The 19,064-nt window shown below is 34.6% G+C and overlaps 1 protein-coding gene across 3 annotated transcripts in view; it reads right to left on the reverse strand.

The window, feature by feature from the left end:
- The window catches only part of PIK3C3 (phosphatidylinositol 3-kinase catalytic subunit type 3), a 137,101-nt gene that overhangs the window by 26,480 nt on the left and 91,557 nt on the right, over positions 1-19,064 (reverse strand). For 2 of the 3 annotated variants that reach the window (XM_057698880.1, XM_057698878.1), the window contains 3 exons: positions 17,977-18,041; positions 15,038-15,122; positions 8,443-8,517 (listed from right to left, as the gene is read on the reverse strand). In XM_057698880.1, coding sequence (XP_057554863.1) covers positions 8,443-8,517; positions 15,038-15,122; positions 17,977-18,041 — 225 coding nt within the window. Of the gene's footprint in view, positions 1-5,467; positions 7,246-8,442; positions 8,518-15,037; positions 15,123-17,976; positions 18,042-19,064 lie in introns of those variants that run through there. The other variant, XM_057698881.1, reaches the window with a different exon arrangement.

Genomic DNA, 19,064 nt, shown 5'->3' on the forward strand with positions numbered 1-19,064 from the left:
CTCTGGAACCCATGTGTCACAACTGCACACCTTGAAGCCTGCACACCACAACTAGAGAAGAGAAAACCCACACGTCACTAGAGAGAAGCCCATGTGCCGCAACAAAGAGCTCGTGTGCTGCAACAAAAGATCCTGCATGCCTCAACAAAGACCCCACGTGCTTCAACTAAGACCTGATACAGCCAAAAAAAAAAAAAAAATTATAATTAAAAAAAAAAGAAAAGCAATGCTAAAAGATCCTGGTCTCAGGACCCTTTATGCTCTTAAAAATTATGCAGGACCCCCAAAAATCCTTAGTTGGGCTACCTATGTTGATATTTACTATATTTGAAATTGAAACTGAGATCTTTTAAAAATATTAGCTTAAAAATAATGTCAATAACATTTTAAAAGAAAATTTTTTTTATTAATAATAATTATTTTCTAAAACAAAATATAATTAATGAGAAGAGTGGCACTGCCTTACATTTTGCACATCTTTTTAATGTCTGGCTTAACAGGAGAAGCTGGATTCTCATATTTCTTTCTTCCTTCAATCTATTATGATATATAGTTTTAACTGAAGTAAAAGAACCAAGCCTCTAAATAGAAATGGATTTTAAAAGGGGAGAAGAATCTTAATACCCTTTTCAGAAAATTACTGATAGTTTTCTTTGCTACTAAAACAAATTCTCAGGCCCTAACCATACATACTAAATCAGAAACTCTGAGCCTGGTGCCCAGCAATCTGTTATTTAACAGGCTCTCCTGATGATTTTAAAAAGTTCAGAAGCTTGAGGACTTCTGATATACTTTATACTGACTAATACAACTCTCAGCTTCAGTTAGGTCATTGTGGAGGGGACAGTGGCAAGATGAATCATCTAACGAATTAAAACTCATAGGCACCACCATCAGTCGCTCCAATTAGGAAGCACCCATGAGCCTCCGATAGCTTCCTCCACAAGAGGGAAGATAGCAGTATCAAGCAGTGTCAGCAGTATTTTGTCTTGTGGAACTGAAAACCACAGCCACAGAAAGAGAGAGAAAATGAAAAAGCAGAGGACTTTGTACCAGATGAAGGGACAGGATAAAACCCCAGAAAAACAACTAAATGAAGAGGAGATAGGCACCCTTACAGAAAAAGAATTCAGAATAATGATAGTGAAGATGATCCAGGACTTTGAAAAAAGACTGGATGCAAAGATTGAAAAGTTTCCCAAAGACCTAGAAGAATTAAAGAGCAAACAAACAGAGATATGCAACACAATAACTGAAATGAAAAATACACTAGAAGGAACCAATAGCAGATTAACTGAGGCAGAAGGGCAAATAAGTGAGCTGGAAGACAGAATGTTGAAAATCACTTAATCAGAAAAGAATAAGGAAAAAAGAATGAAAAGAACTGAAGACAGCCTAAGAGACCTCTGGGACAATGTTAAACATGCCAACATTTGCATTATAGGGGTCCCAGAAGGAGACGAGAGAGAGAAAGGACCCGAGAAAATATTGGAAAAGATTATAGTTGAAAACTTCCCTAACATGGGAAAGGAAATAGCTACTCAAGTCCAGGAAGCAGAGAGTCCCAGGCAGGATAAACCCAAGGAGAAACAGGCCAAGACATATAGTAGTCAAACTGACAAAAATTAAAGACAGAGAAATGTTATTAAAAGCAACAAGGGAAAAATGACAAAATAACATACAGGGGAACTCCCATAAGGGTAACAGCTGATTTCTCAGCAGAAACTCTGCAAGCCAGAAGGGAGTGGCATGATTTATTTCAAGTGATGAAAGGGAAGAACCTACAGCCAAGAATACTCTACCCAGCAAGGATCTCATTCAGATCTGACGGAGAAATCAAAAGCTTTAGCTAAGAGACAAGCAACAGCTAAGAGAATTCAGCACCACCAAACCAGCCCTACAACAAATGCTAAAGGAACTTCTCTAAGCAGGAAACATAAGAGAAGAAAAGGACCTACAAAAACAAAAACAAAACAATTAAGTACATGGTACTAGGAACATACATATCGATAATTACCTTGAAGGTAAATGAACTAAATGCACCAACCAAAAGACACAGGCTGGCTGAATGGATACAAAAACAAGACCCATATATATGCTGTCTACAAGAGATCCACTTCAGACCTAGGGACACACACAGACGGAAAGTGAGGGGATGGTAAAAGACATTCCATGCAAATGGAAATCAAAAGAGAGCTGGAGTAGCGATACTCATATCAGATAAAATAGACTTCAAAATAAAAAAGGTTACAAGAGACAAGAAAGGACATTACATAAAGATCGAGGGATCAATCCAAGAAGAGGAGATAACAATTATAAATATATATGCATTCAATATAAGAACACCTCAATACATAAGGCAAATGCTAACAACGATGAAAGAGGAAATGCAAGGCAGAAGTAGAGACACAGATGTAGAGAACAAACCAAGTGGGGAAAGCAGGGAGGGTTGGGGGGGAATGAATTGGGTGACTGGGATACCAAATTGTACACTCTAAATATATGCTGTTTATTGTCTGTTAACTGTATCTCAATAAAAGTTCTTAAAAAAAAAAAATCATATGCAGACTCATGGTTATAGTCTCCTTGTGTTGTTCAACCTCATTGCCTTAAAATTTGACACATTTTTCTTTTGTTCTAGGGGTTACTATAGAAATAACTTTTTAATATTTTAGTTTATAAATTTTGAATGCTTTACAATACATTAAAATGTAACCTCCCCCCTAATTATTCATTTCGAAGCGAAACAGTATCTATCTAGCATTAAGGAATATATCATCTGATAAAACTTACATTTAAAAATTTACTATCCTAATCTATAGTTTTCCTTCAGTGACTGAATTAAGCTTTGCCATATAAAAGGTGGTCTGAAAGGAAGTAGATTTATTTCCCTCCACAGTCTGACTTCAGATTTCCCTAAACAGTCTATATATTACCTGCAAAGGCATGGCTTATTTCAGCTTCTAGGTATTTTACTGGAATGTGTGCTTCTCTCCATTTGCATCACACAGAAATTCAACACATTCTTCATGACACAGTCTAAGTTACTCTCTCCATTATTTCCAGCTCCTTAGGTACAAAGAGGATAGTCCTTTGTCATTTTTTATTACTTCTAATGAGAAGAAACAATGTTCTTCTCAAACTTCAAAGAAAAAAAGCAGCCTCTACAAAAACTATTAACGTTTTCCTTATGACAGGTTTTAGTAAACATAAAGACTGACTTCCTGATACTGAATATTTAAGAAACTTTCAAAAGATCAGATTTTAAATAATGTTAAAAAAGAAACTATTCACATGAAGAGAAGTCCTCATTATTTAAACATCTAAAGTAATGATCAATAAAGACTAAAATAGTATTTATGGATAAAAAGGGAAGGTCTTATGGGCTTGGCTCTCTTTTGCACATATCAATTGAGAAATACAAATCAAACTGGTAAATAATAGTATGTCCACAGTCTATAGTAAAAATACGTTTTGACAGGAAACAGATTTTTCTGAAACCCTAAGGACAGATAAAAATGACATGAAAAAACCTACTTCATTTACTTATTTTCAAAGTATTTCCTAGGTGCCTAATATGCACAGAACTTTTTATACTCCTTTCTTTCACGTTCCAGACAATAGACAAGCACATTAGGAAAATAAGTCTATAGCTTTAGATTTCACAGTATATTTAATCCCCCAAACTGAATAACTTGAATACAAATAGCTGAGAAAGCACCACCATTTGAATAGGAACTAAGTTTGTTCTATGTAAGAAGATTTTGAATATCATGAAAAACAGTATTATGCCCTGAGAAAAAATAAAAGAATCATACTTATTTTTAAAATATCAAGGTTTACCTTAAAACAGAGAAAGGATAACTAAATCCCTGATCAAATTCATGGTTTCTTTTAAAAATCCTCCTATAACTATTTAAATAATGAGCCACTCAAAAGAGAACTTAGAGGGCAATAACTTAAAGGAGCTTCGATTTTAGGGTGGAAAATGTTTTTGGGATGTAGTGTTTTCTTATCTCTAAAATTATGATTCTAAATAACAGCTCTATAAGCTAAAAAAGGAAGGCACTCTTATTTCCTGGTGGTGAAATAAACAAACAAACAACAGCCCATAAGGAATGTTTACTATGTGATCAGTACCATACAAAATTCTACTATGTTAAGTCATTCAACCCTCACACCAGGAGAGAGGTTCTAATACTATTTATGCATTGAGAAGAAGAGACTGAGTCACAGATGTATTAGATAACTTGCTCAGTCATGCAATGGTTGAGGGGCAATTTACACCCAAAGAATTTGACTTTAATAGAGCCTGACATATTAACTCCTTTGTGAGGTTGTTCCTCAGAATTAAAAAAAGGAAGAGAATCAATTGTATATAAAGTTAAAGAAAGATAAAGAAGATCAGGATAGGAGATGTACTGAAAAACTGTGCAATTAGGATAACAATGCTATTTTTCTTTGCTCTGAGCTGGCTGACAGAAGACTCAAGGGTATCACTGCGAAGTGGCACTGTAGGCAACAGAAGCTACCACTTCTCCCACTATAGAAATGGGTAAATCCAGGTTAACAAGGCCATCTGCGACCCACAAAAAACTTCCCATTTGCTACAGATACCCAGTTCCTACTTTTCTTTTGTGAATGTTTTTCAGTTATCTACATATTCATTTTATATGCTAACTATATCATAAAGTCTGTATACCATAAACAAACAAAACATTTTTCTGTTATACTGGTCCTGTTTTCCCCCTCGAATTCTCAAAAACAAAAGCAAAACTTTCTCCAAAGAGTTGAGATAAACTCAAGTCATATTTCATTTCAGTCCTGCCACAACTGATTACCCTGAATAAACTTCTTAAAGCTTCCTCAAAGGACAGCAGCTCTGAAAAAAATTCACGTTTTTTTTCCAATCCTGTATCACAGCATGAATTTTGTAGTTTCCTGTCAAAATAATATATTAATGCATTAATAAGTGAAATATAATTCACCCCAAATACGCCTGCAGAAAACTATAACACTGACAAAGGAATTTCCAGACTTTTGCATTTGTGGTAGATACACAACGCCCTCTGCTGCACAAGTTGAGGAAACTTCAACCAAGTTAAAAGTATCCACAACCAATTAAAGCACGGGCAAAAAAATTAGGGGGAAATCTGAAATTGAGACTTATATTTTGCATTTTTTGCACATTACCATTGAATAGATATTGAAATTCTCTATAAGAGGTGAAACATTTTCTTCCACACATTCCTAAAGTTCTTAGTCTGACCCTTTTCTGTCTCATCTATATTTACAGGCAGAATAAAGTGTCTTCACGACGAATCCCCAAAAGACCACAGTAAAATGAAATTTGACTGTCTCCTTCCCCTCTGTTCTACCTCTCATATGAGGGAACTGGGCATTGACGAGTCAGTAGGACTCTGATTACAATTTCAAACCATCTAAACCTGCCCAAGAAAAACAAATAAACAAACACACACAAAAAAAGCTGCCCAAGCTGGCAAATGAGAATAGAAGACAAAAGGTATTTTATTTTGAAGAATGGGAGAAATGCTATTTATCATTAAAAAAGGCTCCATCAACACTGAGAGACTGGAGAGCTATATAAGAGAATCTAATGTTCTAAGTTTTTAATATGTGATGGTCTGTGTTGAAGGCACAATGGATCCAAAATATACAATGGAAGATGCTTCATGATAGTCAAGGCATTTTTAAGTACAAGCATTGAAATTTATTTCCTGCAATGAAACACATTCAAAATTCATTTTAAATACATAATAGTTGTCTAAACTATACAAAGTCTAATTATAACACGTAATTAATATAACTTAAAAATGCTTTGAAATATGGACTGTTAGTAAAACATGAGTAGAGACACAAACATTTAAAAATCATTATAAATTTCTAGAAGTTGACGAATGTACTATACTTCCATTTGTCTTGACATAATCGGTCTTTCCTCATATGATCCAATTTCATTCAAACTAAATCCAAAAATTTAAAACATTTATCCTAGTGAGGAAGATTTAAAATGTTTGTTGTATGATGTAAGTGGATGAAATAACTAAAGAGCAGTTAAGAAGAAATAACTCAAAGAAATGCTGTTTTAAAAGAAAATGTGCCTCTTAACTAGTACACTTTAAGGTAAGCTTTTGTTCTTCAAAAGCAAAATTTAGAGCACCCTCTAGTGGAAAACTGGTGAAAAGACGCTTAAAACCTGTTTCTCAAATTTTACAGTTTCCATAAAGCAACTGTCTATGACCTGGGCCAAAGAAGTATATTAGACAGGCCTTTCTTTACAAGTCTTACTCTTTAAAGTATCCCCATCAATAACACAAACATACACAAGACAGAGCAGTTCTCAAAGTCCAAAAGAAAAAGGTCTATTATTTATCAATTTCCAAAAGAAGAGACAAGCATGATCTGTGAATATAACAATATATATATATATATAATGATACTCTACACATTAAAGAATTCTACTATGGTTATAAAACAATTACAATATAAAAACAAATGGAATTATTTTGGTAGTTTGATACTTGTGGTCAAAAGATTCAATTGAAAAAGAGAGCTAAGAAAACAACACAGGAAAACTTTTTCCAAATTAAAATTTTTTCCAAACACAGCATAACATTTTAGAAATATCCTTTGCTAAATTAGCAAATTGGGCAAGAACTCCAATGCAACCTGATCACATTTCTTCAGGCTTTGATTATAAAGGGACTGCCCGGCCTTGATATAGACATGGTTCCCATGGTACAAACTTTACCAGATAATTTTTCACACTAATAACTTAAAACTGAGTATATGAAATTCCAAACAACATGAATTTACCCAGTCACTATATTAATAATTAGGCTACACTCAATGTATTATGTTAAACTCCGATGTATTACGGAGGAATGCTAACAAAACAGATAATGTCCTTACCTGAGAGACTATTTTATGGGTACTTTAAAATCTACTTTCTATGAAGGGCTGAAGAAAGTTGGATTATTTGGCATATGGGAGAAAAGGCTATACAGAAGAGCACAAATCGTTATTCATTAATTTAATGATTCATCAAACACTGTAGCTAGGTACTGTTCAAGGCTCTGGAGGCACGGTGGCCAAGTGCATGGACAAGGTCCCTGCTCTCACGGAACCTAGATCTTGAATGGGAGAGGATGATGATAGGAAGTCAACAAGCTCTGTGAGGGCTAGGATTTCTGTCTGTTCTGTTTACTTTGGTATCCCCAGCACCTAGAACAATACATAAAATATAGTAGGTGCTCAATAAATATTTGTTGAATTATATTTAAAAAAGATAACTTTGGCTAGTGATAAGTGCTATAAAGAATACAAAACACCCTCCTAAAAAATAAAAAAATAAATAAAAAAAAATAAAGTCACCCACAAAAAAAGAAAACAAAACAGAATAATAAGTAGAGAGTAATGGAGAGGGGTGGGGTGCCTGGTATATAAATATTATTTCAGACTAGAGAGTTAGAAAAGGCTACTCTAAAAAGATGCCATTCATTAGACAAACCAAAGTCTTGCAAAGATCCGACAGAAGAGCTTCCAGGAAGAAGAAACAACAAGGGCACTTGCCCAAGAAAGGAGTGATTTTACATTCAGACATTCAAACAGGTCAGTGTGGACAAGCAGCAATGGCCTCAGTAAAAAGTTCAGATTTTAATCAGTTTGGGCAAACGATGGTGGTGGTTTCAAATGGGATCAAAGCAATGGAAATGAAGAGAGAGGGTAATTTCATGATTTATTTTGGTGAGCAGTAGATACAATTTGATAATAGGTTCAATACATAAGATGAAGCTAACAGTGGAATTAAAAATGACTCCCAAGTCTGAGTAGATGATGTTGCTATTTATTAAGATGGGAAAACCAAGTGAGGAGCAGGTTATCAGGTAGGTGGAGGAGGAAGAAAACTTTTACAACTAGCCATATATTTAGGATTTCAAGTAAGCATCTAATGAAATAGAGTAAGTTTGGAAGTTGCACAGAGATGGTATTTAAAGGCAAGGAGTTTAGGAAGAAGGAAGATGAGAATGATTATTCCACATAACTCCAAGGAAAAGGTAAAGAATTAAAGACAGAGGTTAATGTGAGTTTAGTGTTGTTTGATAACAGAAAGAACATTTAAACATTCTAACCAGAGCTGTACAGTTAGAGACTGGGCTGCCTGCATACATTATGGGCTTTCCACTAAAGGAGGCATTTCAAGAAGTAAGGGCTAGATGACCATCTGTAGGATTTCTACTAAAGCAATTCTTATAAAGGATAGGAGTTTCCCTTAGATGTCCTTCAAAGGTACCATATAAAGGGACTTTTAAGACTATAATTTATCTTCTCTTATGCAACTTATCTGCTTATGAAGTAGATACCAGGGCAAAAATCACTGGCATATAAAATGTATATCTGCTACTAGCCATTATTTGTTACCTGTTTTTGTCAGCAAAAGGTTATCCAGGTGCCTGTCTCCAACTCCAAGAATATATGTAATCACACAATATCCAGCTGCAATAACAGTTTGAAAATAAAAAACAAAAGAATTGTGAAAAACACATGCAAACCAGGTTATACATAAAACTGAATACAAAAGCAGTTTGTGTTTTTAATTTCAAATTGATTACTATTCTTTTTGATTTCTTATCTAAATTCTCAAATTAAATGTGTCATCTTTGACTCTATGAAGAGGCTATCATTTGAAACTCAAATTATTTGCAACAGAAAAAAATATCCTGTAGAATTCTGTCAAATTATAAAAGTCACTTTAATCAAAAGTTAAATGAGGTTTCAGAAACCTTAATTATAACATGTCTATCATTTCTCATTTCAAATTAGATATATGTTAAGAATGACAATGAAAAAAAAGTGTCTGCAGAAACACATAATGAAGTCAACCATCCCACAACCATCTTATCTACACTATAACAAAAGTAGAATTAAAAAAAAATCGTTAAAGAAACAATCTTGAAGTGCCAGCAGAAAGAAAAACAAATGAATTCACTTGAGTGGTAAAGGCAAGTATACAGTTCACAGCATCAGCCTCTAAATTAAGAAAAATTATGTAAGCAGGACCAGGGGCAAAGTCACTGTCTCTACCTTTATTCTCTTTTCCTTTCTCCTCTGAAGTCTGGAAACCTGGCACATGTTGAAAAACCTCAAAAAATTTAAGCAAATAACACCTGTTTGAAGCAGATTTTTTTTTTTCTGTTCTGTTTCTCTCATTAGTAACCTACCAACAAATACAACTTGCAAACACACATATGACTATGCCAGTATTTACAAACACGTTTATTTCAGCCACTATGTAGAAAAAAGACTGGACCACCTGTTAATGACTAAATTAATCCTATCTAAATTCAATTAGTACTAAACTTCATTTGATTCAGGTTCTGAAGGCCATTCTGGAAGACCAAAAGTGACTTAAGCAATGACATTCATCATCAGATTAATCTTCAATTATAAACACAGATTTATTGAAGGTTAGACTCTTAGCTAGGCACATTACATTCAACATGTCTAACTCCCTTTTTTTTTTAATTAATTAATTAATTAATTAATTTATTGGTTGTGTTGGGTCTTCGTTGCTGCACACGAGCTTTCTCTAGTTGCAGCAAGTGGGGGCTACTCTTTGTTATGGTGCACGGGCTCCTCATTGCCGTGGCTTCTCTTGTGGAGCACGGGCTCTAGGTATGTGGGCTTCAGCAGTTGCGGCACATGGGCTCAGTAGTTTTGGCTCATGGGCTCTAGAGTGCAGGCTCCATAATTGTGGCACACGGGCTTAGTTGCTCCACGGCATGTGGGAGCTTCCTAAAGCAGGGATTGAACCCATGTCCCCTGCATTGGCAGGAGGATTCCTAACCACTGTGCCACCTAGGAAGTCCCATGTCTAACCCTTTTAATGATGTCAGTGAAGTATTATAACCATCCTTCAAGAGAAAAAAACTCAGGCTCCAGAAGTTAACAGGATTGTCCAAGGTCACTGGGATGGGGTTTCAACCTAAGTTAGACTCTAATGTCATTACTCATGCCACTTTTGCACTGTACTCTGTGTAATTCCTCCTTTCCAAAGTGGCTATTTTGATGGATGCAACACTCAACGAGATATTTAAGTTCAAGTATATTTGTTTAGAATAACCATATCCTAATTTTAGATAAAATTATACACTATACATATTTCATAATATATCCATATGTAGAGAATGAATGAAAGATATCATACTATCACAAAAAATGCTTCTAATCATATTTCTAGTCTACTAATAATTTTCACTTAACTGTAACAAATCAGTCATAGTTGACCAAACAAATCAGTTATTCTCAAAATAGAGTCTGTAGTGTGACAGGGACTACTAGTTTGCCAACAACACAATGTCCTATGTATACTTCTTCCTTAAAACAAAACCAAACTAAGACTTCAGGGGCAAGACTTAGCCTACATAAAAGGCTACGTTTCCCAGCCTCACTTGAAGTCAGGCATGTCCAGTGAGATGCAGGCAAATGTAGTTCTGTGGTGAGCATTTTTAAAGAGGGAGCTTACCAGGAGAATCAGGGATGGTGGCTGACCCTAGCATCCCTAAAGAGCTAAAACACCAACAGCAATGGTTTACATCTGGGCTTCTTACAAAAAAGAAAATAACTTTTATGTGTGTAAACCACTATAGTTAGATTATGTTAACTGCCGCTGAATGAAACTGTTAGTTGGGCCACTGGGGGACTTGAGGGTCTTTTACATAAAGGGTGAGCAAATACAGCTTGATGGCTCAAACCAGGCCCCCTCTGTTTTTATATTTTATAGAGAAAGTTTATTGGAACAGAGCCATGCCCATTTATTTCAGTATTTCTTGAGCACTACAATGGCCTAGCTGAATGGTTGCAACAGAGACCACCTGGCTTGAAAAGCATAAATATATTTACTATCTGAAAGGCTTTAGGGAAAAACTGACTGACATTTGATCTAGGGCATTGCTACTCAAAATGTGATACACAAACTGGCAGTTTCACTACCACCTAGAAACTTGTTAAAAATGCAAACTCTTAAGCCTTACTTCATTCCTATTGCATCAAAATATCCATGGGCAGTGGTCAGAGTGATTGTTATACATATCAAAGTCTGAAAAGCCCTCTCTAGTGTTCTAATGCGCCTAAGAATCCCCTGGGAATCCGGTTTGCAAACTCTGATCCAAACAGCATGGGAAAGGCCTGAGAGCCTGTAATACAAACAAGTGCCCAGGTGAAGCCAACGCTGCTGGATTATATTCGTAGGAGCACTGCTCTAAAACTGCTCTCCACGGAAAAATTAGTAAGTGACTTACTGAAGGATACTAACTTTGGCATTGGTAAAGAGAACTGAGAACACATTAGAACTTTGCACACTGACTCTAATAAGGGATTCACTTAGAAATCTGGTTGCCACTTGTCAAGGATACAAAGCTCCTCCTGATAATATGCATATGAAGACAGTTGAAACCCCTACAATTTCCAAAAAGAACATCGTGTTATCAGTGCATCTAAGTTGTTATATGGTACTAGCTACTTTCTTATTAATTATAAATTACAATTAGTTTAATTTTAACACAGTTTACTTTGTTTCAAGTTGTTTAGCTGTCTCTCTGAAAGTAATGATCCACATGTACAGCAACAGTATTTTTGATCTAAAATTTTCATGTAACTAGACATGCATGAATTATGCCTGTCCCTACTGATAAAGCAAGCTGTTTTTATAAACTACTCTTCATCATCAAATATGCTTTTTCAGTAATATTTCACTATTACTGGATTGTTTTCCAATGGAAATGGAAAATTGTATGAGAAAGAGCCTGCCTCAGTGGGTTAAGGTCATAAATATGTTGAATGATCATTTCAATAAAGTTTTTTTAAGTCAAGTGAGACAGCATATGCTCTTCCTCTCTTTCATATATGTAAATGGAGGAGGTGAGAATCTGGGCTGTTTCAATAATTCAAATGTTAACACTTAAGAGATAAAAGATTACGGCCTGCAAAAGATACCTAAGGGAAGAGTGGGATGATCCTCAGAAATTGTGAGGACATAAACAATATTCAGAATGATCTGAGATGGCAGAGTAGCTCAGAAGAGTTTTAGGAAAACTGTAGTTATTCTCTATAATGGAAATACTATACCTGTCCAAGACAATCTCGTCAAAAGGATGCTCTTCATCAGTATTTTGACTCCATGTGAGATACATAAACATCTTGAAATTGGTTTTATAAAACAACTTTGATTTAAAGTAAAATACAGAGAAATGCAGACAACTAAACAATACTATTTCCCTTTACTTAGTAAAGATATGAGTGTGAGAATAATCAGTGTTTCCATATTTACTTGCAAGATAAAGACTTGATACCTGCACAGTCTGGAAAAAATGTCACCATAACTAATCATATTCTTCTTACACTCTGCCAAAAAACCCAAAACATTACTTTTTAAAATGAAAATTACAATACATGCATCTATATGATAATGCCCAACAATCAGATTTTATACAATGTTGCAATTTATTAAGCATTGAATCCTCTAATGAAAAATTCAAATGACTTTCAACCTCCAACATTACCTAGAATGCAACCAAACTCACTGAAACACAAAAAATTATTTTGTAACATAGCAATATATATAGAAAACAGAAGGGTATTCAAAGTCAGATGAAGAGAAGGTCTGCCATCAAACCAGGTATTGGGATATGAATAAATGTGTAATGCTTTGATTACGAAGAAGATCTAATTTGAAGTTAACGACCCAGGTACAATTTAAACGGCTATTTTGTTTTAACAATAAGAAAGTCATATTTTCACTCTTGGGAAAAAACTGTAACATTAAATAAAAGGCACAACACTATGACATTTAGCACATATTATAAAATATTGTTCCAGTACTCTTATTAAGTGAGCAGGGTTTTCGAATTTTAGTCAATACTTACAGGTTGTGTGCATATATATTTCAAGAAGAAAAAGTTAACATTTCTTTATTAAATAGATTTATGATGTACAAAAGTTTAGAGTAACTATCTGAAAGTCAAGTAAAACAACACAAGGTAATTGCTTGAGGGCATGCAAAACATCTCAGGTAATAAAGTACTGAAAAGTAGGTGTGGCAGATTAAGGATTCTGTAACATGCTTTTCATTCGAGAAAGAATATATCCTTTCCTCCTGAATCCAGGCAGGTTCTGTGACTCCTCTGACCACTAGAATGTGACAGAAGTGACAGAAGCTACCAGTTTTCCAATCCAAGCCTTCAGAAATCGTTTCTACTTCCTGTCTCTTAAAATACTTCCTCTAGAAACCCAGCTCTGAGAAACACAAGCCACAGGGAAGCCTTGCACAGGTGACTTGGTTGACAAGCCTTGCTGAAAATCAGTATAAGCTGCCAGCCATGTGGGTGATCTATCAAGCCTTTAGAAGATATTTTAATTTTTTCAGGTCTTAGAAAACACAGACTTAATGGAGAAAAAAATGGATGGAAGAGAAAAGGGGAAAAAGGAAAGAAGAAAGGAAGTATAAAGCAGGGAGGGAAAGAAGGAAAGAGAAATACAGAGTAAGAAAAGAAAAGGGAAACGTTTTCTCAGATGCTTCAATAAATTTTTTTTTAGTCTTTAAATCGAAATACACTGTATGTGATCATTTTTATGGGTAAACAGTTACATATAACATATGTTCCTTAGGTTAAAATAAGAATTAAAACCATAAGGAATTTGAATACATATACACAATTTTATTTCAGTATTTTAAAAGTTCCTAGGAATATTACATTTTCTTTATACTTCTCTGCCAAAAATGTATCAAGTATAAATTTGGGAATAAATTATGAAGTATAAAATAACCTAGAATACTACCTCATGGGAGCATTGTGGGAAAAAAAAAAAGTCACACATAAGAGAGCAATTTATAAGCCGTAAAATGATAGGAAAGTTTAAATATAGTTGTTATATGTCTAGAAAACCCTCTACTTCCTTCCCCCAGCTTTGATTGCTTAAGTATAAGTATAAATATGGACATAAACATAAACATAATATTTATATAAAACAGGAATAACACAACATATGTTCTTATGTATCATATACTATTCAGGGCTCAACTCCAGTGTCAACTCCTTTATTAACCCTCCCTTAAACAATCCAGTTATTAAAAAAAAACTCTTAAGAAAATAAAAAATAATCCTCTAGAATGTAATCATCATGAAAAGAGGCATAAGTGGTTGAAACCTCTGAATTAACCCCTATGGCATGCCACTACTTACTTATTTCCAGGAAGGCACCACAGTACTAATCCAAAATACCATGAGAGGCCCTCCTAACACAGCACTGTTATCTCAGCTCTGGAGAGTTATCAAAAATATAATTACTCCTGACAGACTTTTCCCACAGTCTACTTAATCGCTTACTCAAACTCAGGGAAAATCAACGGAAAAATTACAGCTTCCAAAAAGAAATAACTTTTAATTACAAAATAGTTAGGTGATTGAAAAGATGCATCTATAAAAGACTGAACAGAATTTACACCTTATTCCTAATATGTCAAAACATTAATGACATCTTTTATCACATTTTGTATCCTTTAATCTTCTTTTAGCTTAAATAGAGCATTTAAAACTGCTATGGTTTGAATGTGTCCCCTCAAAATTCACATGCTGAAATCCTAATGCCCAAGGTAGTGGTGTTAGGAGGTGGGAGTTTTGGGAGGTGCTTAGCCCTCAGGAATGGGATTAGCAGCTTATAAAAGAGACCCTACAGAGCTCCCTACCACCACCCCCCCCACCAGGTGGAGATACAATAACAAGTCTTTGACCCAAAGAAGGCCCTAAACCTGACCAGGCTGGCACCTAGTCTCAGACGTCCAGCCTCCACAACTGTTGTTTATAAGTCACCCAGTCTCTGGTATTTTGTTACTACAGCCCAAATGGACTAAGAAAAAATCTTAACATGTTCTAAATGTATATGAGTATGGTAATATCAGGATAGCTTGCTTTCCTTTATTCCCACATATCGATGAAAAGTAATGAGTTGAAAAACTTACCACAGCTTTTAACATAAGTATCCATAACTTCAGCACTGATCCCATTTGGCCCATTCTCACTTGGTGCATATTTTCTAAAAAAGTTCTGAAAAGATATTATTTACAAGTTTACAAATTCAATACAATCCTTAAACAAATTAGGCATTTCAAAATTGTAAATAATGACAAACAGGTGTCTGGTGTAAAATTTATATAAAATAATATAAAATGTGGACTTTAGGAAGCATCTTCCTCAGGAATCAGTCTTATTACTATGCTTATAGGCTAAGACAAACAAACAAACAAATAAAAGCCTGCTACTTCTACACCACAGGGGAAAACATTAAATAAATATCCTACTATATCTCTATACTTAATTTATCAGTTTGTTTCACCTTTCTCCTGAAAGAAAACAAAAGGCATTTTGGGGCATCATATGTTCTGCTAAAAGTGACCATGAGTTTTTAAAATTATCTTTTAAGTATAGCCACTGAAACACAGTTACTATTAACAAGCTCAAAAATTAAATTCCAATTTTCAAAATAATTAGAATGTAATGCTAAGAATTTTCAGATTCAGAGGAAACTGATAGAAAGATAAATACAAGAGATGCAGACTGAACCGAAGAATTATAGGGGCACAATAAATATATTAGAGCAGTGGTCCCCAACTGTTTTGGTACCAGGGATGGGTTTCGTGGAAGATAATTTTTCCATGGACTGGAGTGGGGGGATGGTTCGGGCAGTAACGCGAGTGGAGCAGCGGATGAAGCTTCCCTCGCTCGCCTGCCGCTCACCTTCTGCTGTGCAGCCTGAGTTCTAGTCCCCTGTACTAGAGTGTCCAAAGTGTCTGGAAATACTGGGAAAAATTGTGTATTTAATTTTTTCCCCCAGATTACCAGCTGGACCTATTCCCTTACATCTAGATGTTAAAGAAAAACAAAGTATATTATTTGAAAATACAACTTACTATTAAAAAAGTAAGTTTACCCTATGTTTTAAGCATTTTTGAACACTTTGTAAGTTTGACAAAGAATCCATATCTAAAATACATAAAGAACTCCCATAAATCAATAAGAAAAAGACAACCCAAGAGGGTTGGGCAAAATGGGCAAAAGATATGAACAAGCACTTCACAGAAGAAATAAATGGCCTATACACATATTTTTAAATATTCAATCTTTTGGGTAATCAGGGAAATGCAAACTAAATAATAATAAATAGCAAAATTTAGAAGTTTGACAATACCAAGATTAGGCAAAGATGGCTAGGAATGAGAAACAGTTGTTTGCAAAAAGAATTATTTTGGAACACAATTTTTAATTATCTACTAAAGTTGAAGATGAGATAAACTATGACTCAGCAAAATTACTTACACAGATCACACAAGGAACTAAGAATCAGGACACAAACTGTCATTGTCTTTATTTTACAAAATCAAAATTGCACAGAGCAACATAGTAATTGATAACTTCATTACACAATTACTTCAGTAAGAACCTGTGTTAAAGCACTGTATACATTTTATGTCATCTTCAGAACAACTTTAGAGCTACGTACTCTTCACCATCACCCAAATCTTAAAGATATAAAACTGGAGACTTGAAGGGTATGTTAGGGAGTCCCCTAGACCTCTGGCAGGTTTGATTTGTTAGATGGAGACACAGACTCAACTTACTGTTGTACCACAAGCAAGGTGTATTACAGCAAAAGTATACACAAAAGGATCAACACAGGAAAAATACACAGGCAAAGCCTGTAAGTTCCATGCCCAATCCTCCTTGCTCTCTTTTGTGAAGGCATATGCTGAGCATACTTACTGGGGGCTGGTTATATAGGCACCCTCTATAGTCTATTTAGTCCAGCAACTATCAAAATTCTAGAAGGAAAGTAGGTTGTCTGCCTATAAATCATATTATTTGTACAAACAGTCTAGGTATGTGAACCACCCTTATCAGTTAAAAGCCAAGTTCTCACTGAAAGCCAGATACCAGCTAACGGCTAACCTGTTTGCCAGGTTACTCAAAATATAGCTAGAAAGCTGCAGAGTCAAACTTCAAACTCAGGCAGTTTGATGTTTTGAGCCTGAGCTTTTAACCAGTGAACATGACTGTACCCCAAGCCAAACAACAGAATCGACGACCTGTTTTGCCAAGAAATCAGAGTAATGCTTTCCTGCAAATCTAAACTCCATACTGAATTAATTACTGGGACACTCAAAACTGAGAAACACAAAAACACACTACAGCAAATATCAAGCCCTTTGCTGTATTATTTTTCATCTCAGGCATACCAATTTTTCTGTGTGAGTTATATACATTTTTCTTAGGAAAAAAGAAAAATTACATTTAAAAGATAACAAAAATAAACTATTAAGATGCAATAAGAATTTTGCATTAAACATGTATTTAAAATGTAAAAAAAGTTCATGTATTTAAAACGTAAAAAAAATTCCAAAGCTATACATGGCTTAGTCCCAGAAACAACTTGCCTTTTCTCACATTAAAGGGGAGCAACAACTTTGGAGGGTGGAATAAGGGTCTTAAAAAAATAATTGTGCAAAACACGTATGAGCAAGAACATCACTGTAGCACTCTTCTGAATAACAGCAAAAATTGGAAATAATCAGAATATTCACTGATGGCTAAATAAATTACAACATTTCCATACTTTGGAATATAATGTGACCATAAACTTTAACAAATTTAAAATTTGTTTGCCAATTAATTCCTGATCTCCCATTATGTGCCAGGCCCAGTTTAAGGAACTGAACATCTACCATGGAAGCATTTCCAATTGTTAGCATTGTTTACTTCTTCTCAGGAAAGGAAAACAACTTGAGGGAAAAAGGGTGATAGAGAGACTTTCATTTCTAACTTCATATACGTTTTATAAAGATTAAAATTTTTATGACAAAAATTTATTCATGAAATTTATAAATCTTTAAGATAGATACTGTACTTGAATGCTTCCTTCTGTATCAAGAACTTCAGCAACAGGAACTGACTGGATAAACTGCATGAAGCCTATACAGAAATAGACACACTGTATTAAGCACAGCTGTTGGTTAAGCAACAAAAATAAAGATTCTGCTAAGAATAGTCTTCATTTGCAAATATATACACTACAAACCTAACAGCTTAAAAGAGGTCTATAAACATTGTATTTAGTAATATACTGGAATTTACATCATAGGAACTACAAGGAAACTTTTTTAAAAAGTTAAACTGACAATTTGTATGTTTTTCTAGACCAATTTCTATTGTTATACACAAGGAACACAAAGTAATAGGCTAGTCTTCTTAAATCTGGCATAAAAATTTCTAGAGTTTTATAACATATGTCAATTAAAATTATGTTGAATTTAAAATCACTTTAAGGAATCTAGAATTGTGGAATATCAATCACCTAACCCTAAAATTACAGTATATTCATTGGCTTTCTCTGTATAATACTCCATCTTCTGCCTTTCCCTGGAAATGATATGAGAGGGAAGTATAAATCCCTTAAACTACAAAAAAGAAGGGAAAGAGGATAGCATACAAGAGAACATGGAGAAAAGTAAGTCTGGTAAGTCTAGGGACAACAAAAGAAGTATAAAACTACAAATCTGTGAAAAATAAAGTTGAATGACGGAAACTACTTCAGCATCATAAACAACCATGATCTGGTTTTGGTAAGCCTTACATTACAACTGTTCGCATGCAAATTAGGAGACTGTATATTTTTTTAGAGTAAGAAATGTCTCCTTTATTCCTATACCATAAATATTGAACAGTCTGCATTAACGCACTTAACAGATATTTATAGTTTTTCTAGCATGTAGCAAGAACTTTGCCAGAAATCAAAAATAGAGCCTTGATCCTGCTTTCAAAGATCTCACAAGCTTGCAAGTTTAACTGGAATAAAAACTGAATGAAAGGGTACTATGAAAGGGAGTAGTATAGGGAGACCTATATTACAACAGGGATCAGAGGTCATCTGACATCTGACCCATGTTTTGAAGGCTAATAAAGATTAATAAGTAAAGTGGAAAGAATATTAAGGAT

The sequence above is a fragment of the Hippopotamus amphibius genome, chromosome 11 (genome assembly GCF_030028045.1).
Source record: "Hippopotamus amphibius kiboko isolate mHipAmp2 chromosome 11, mHipAmp2.hap2, whole genome shotgun sequence".
Classification (NCBI taxonomy): domain Eukaryota; kingdom Metazoa; phylum Chordata; class Mammalia; order Artiodactyla; family Hippopotamidae; genus Hippopotamus; species Hippopotamus amphibius.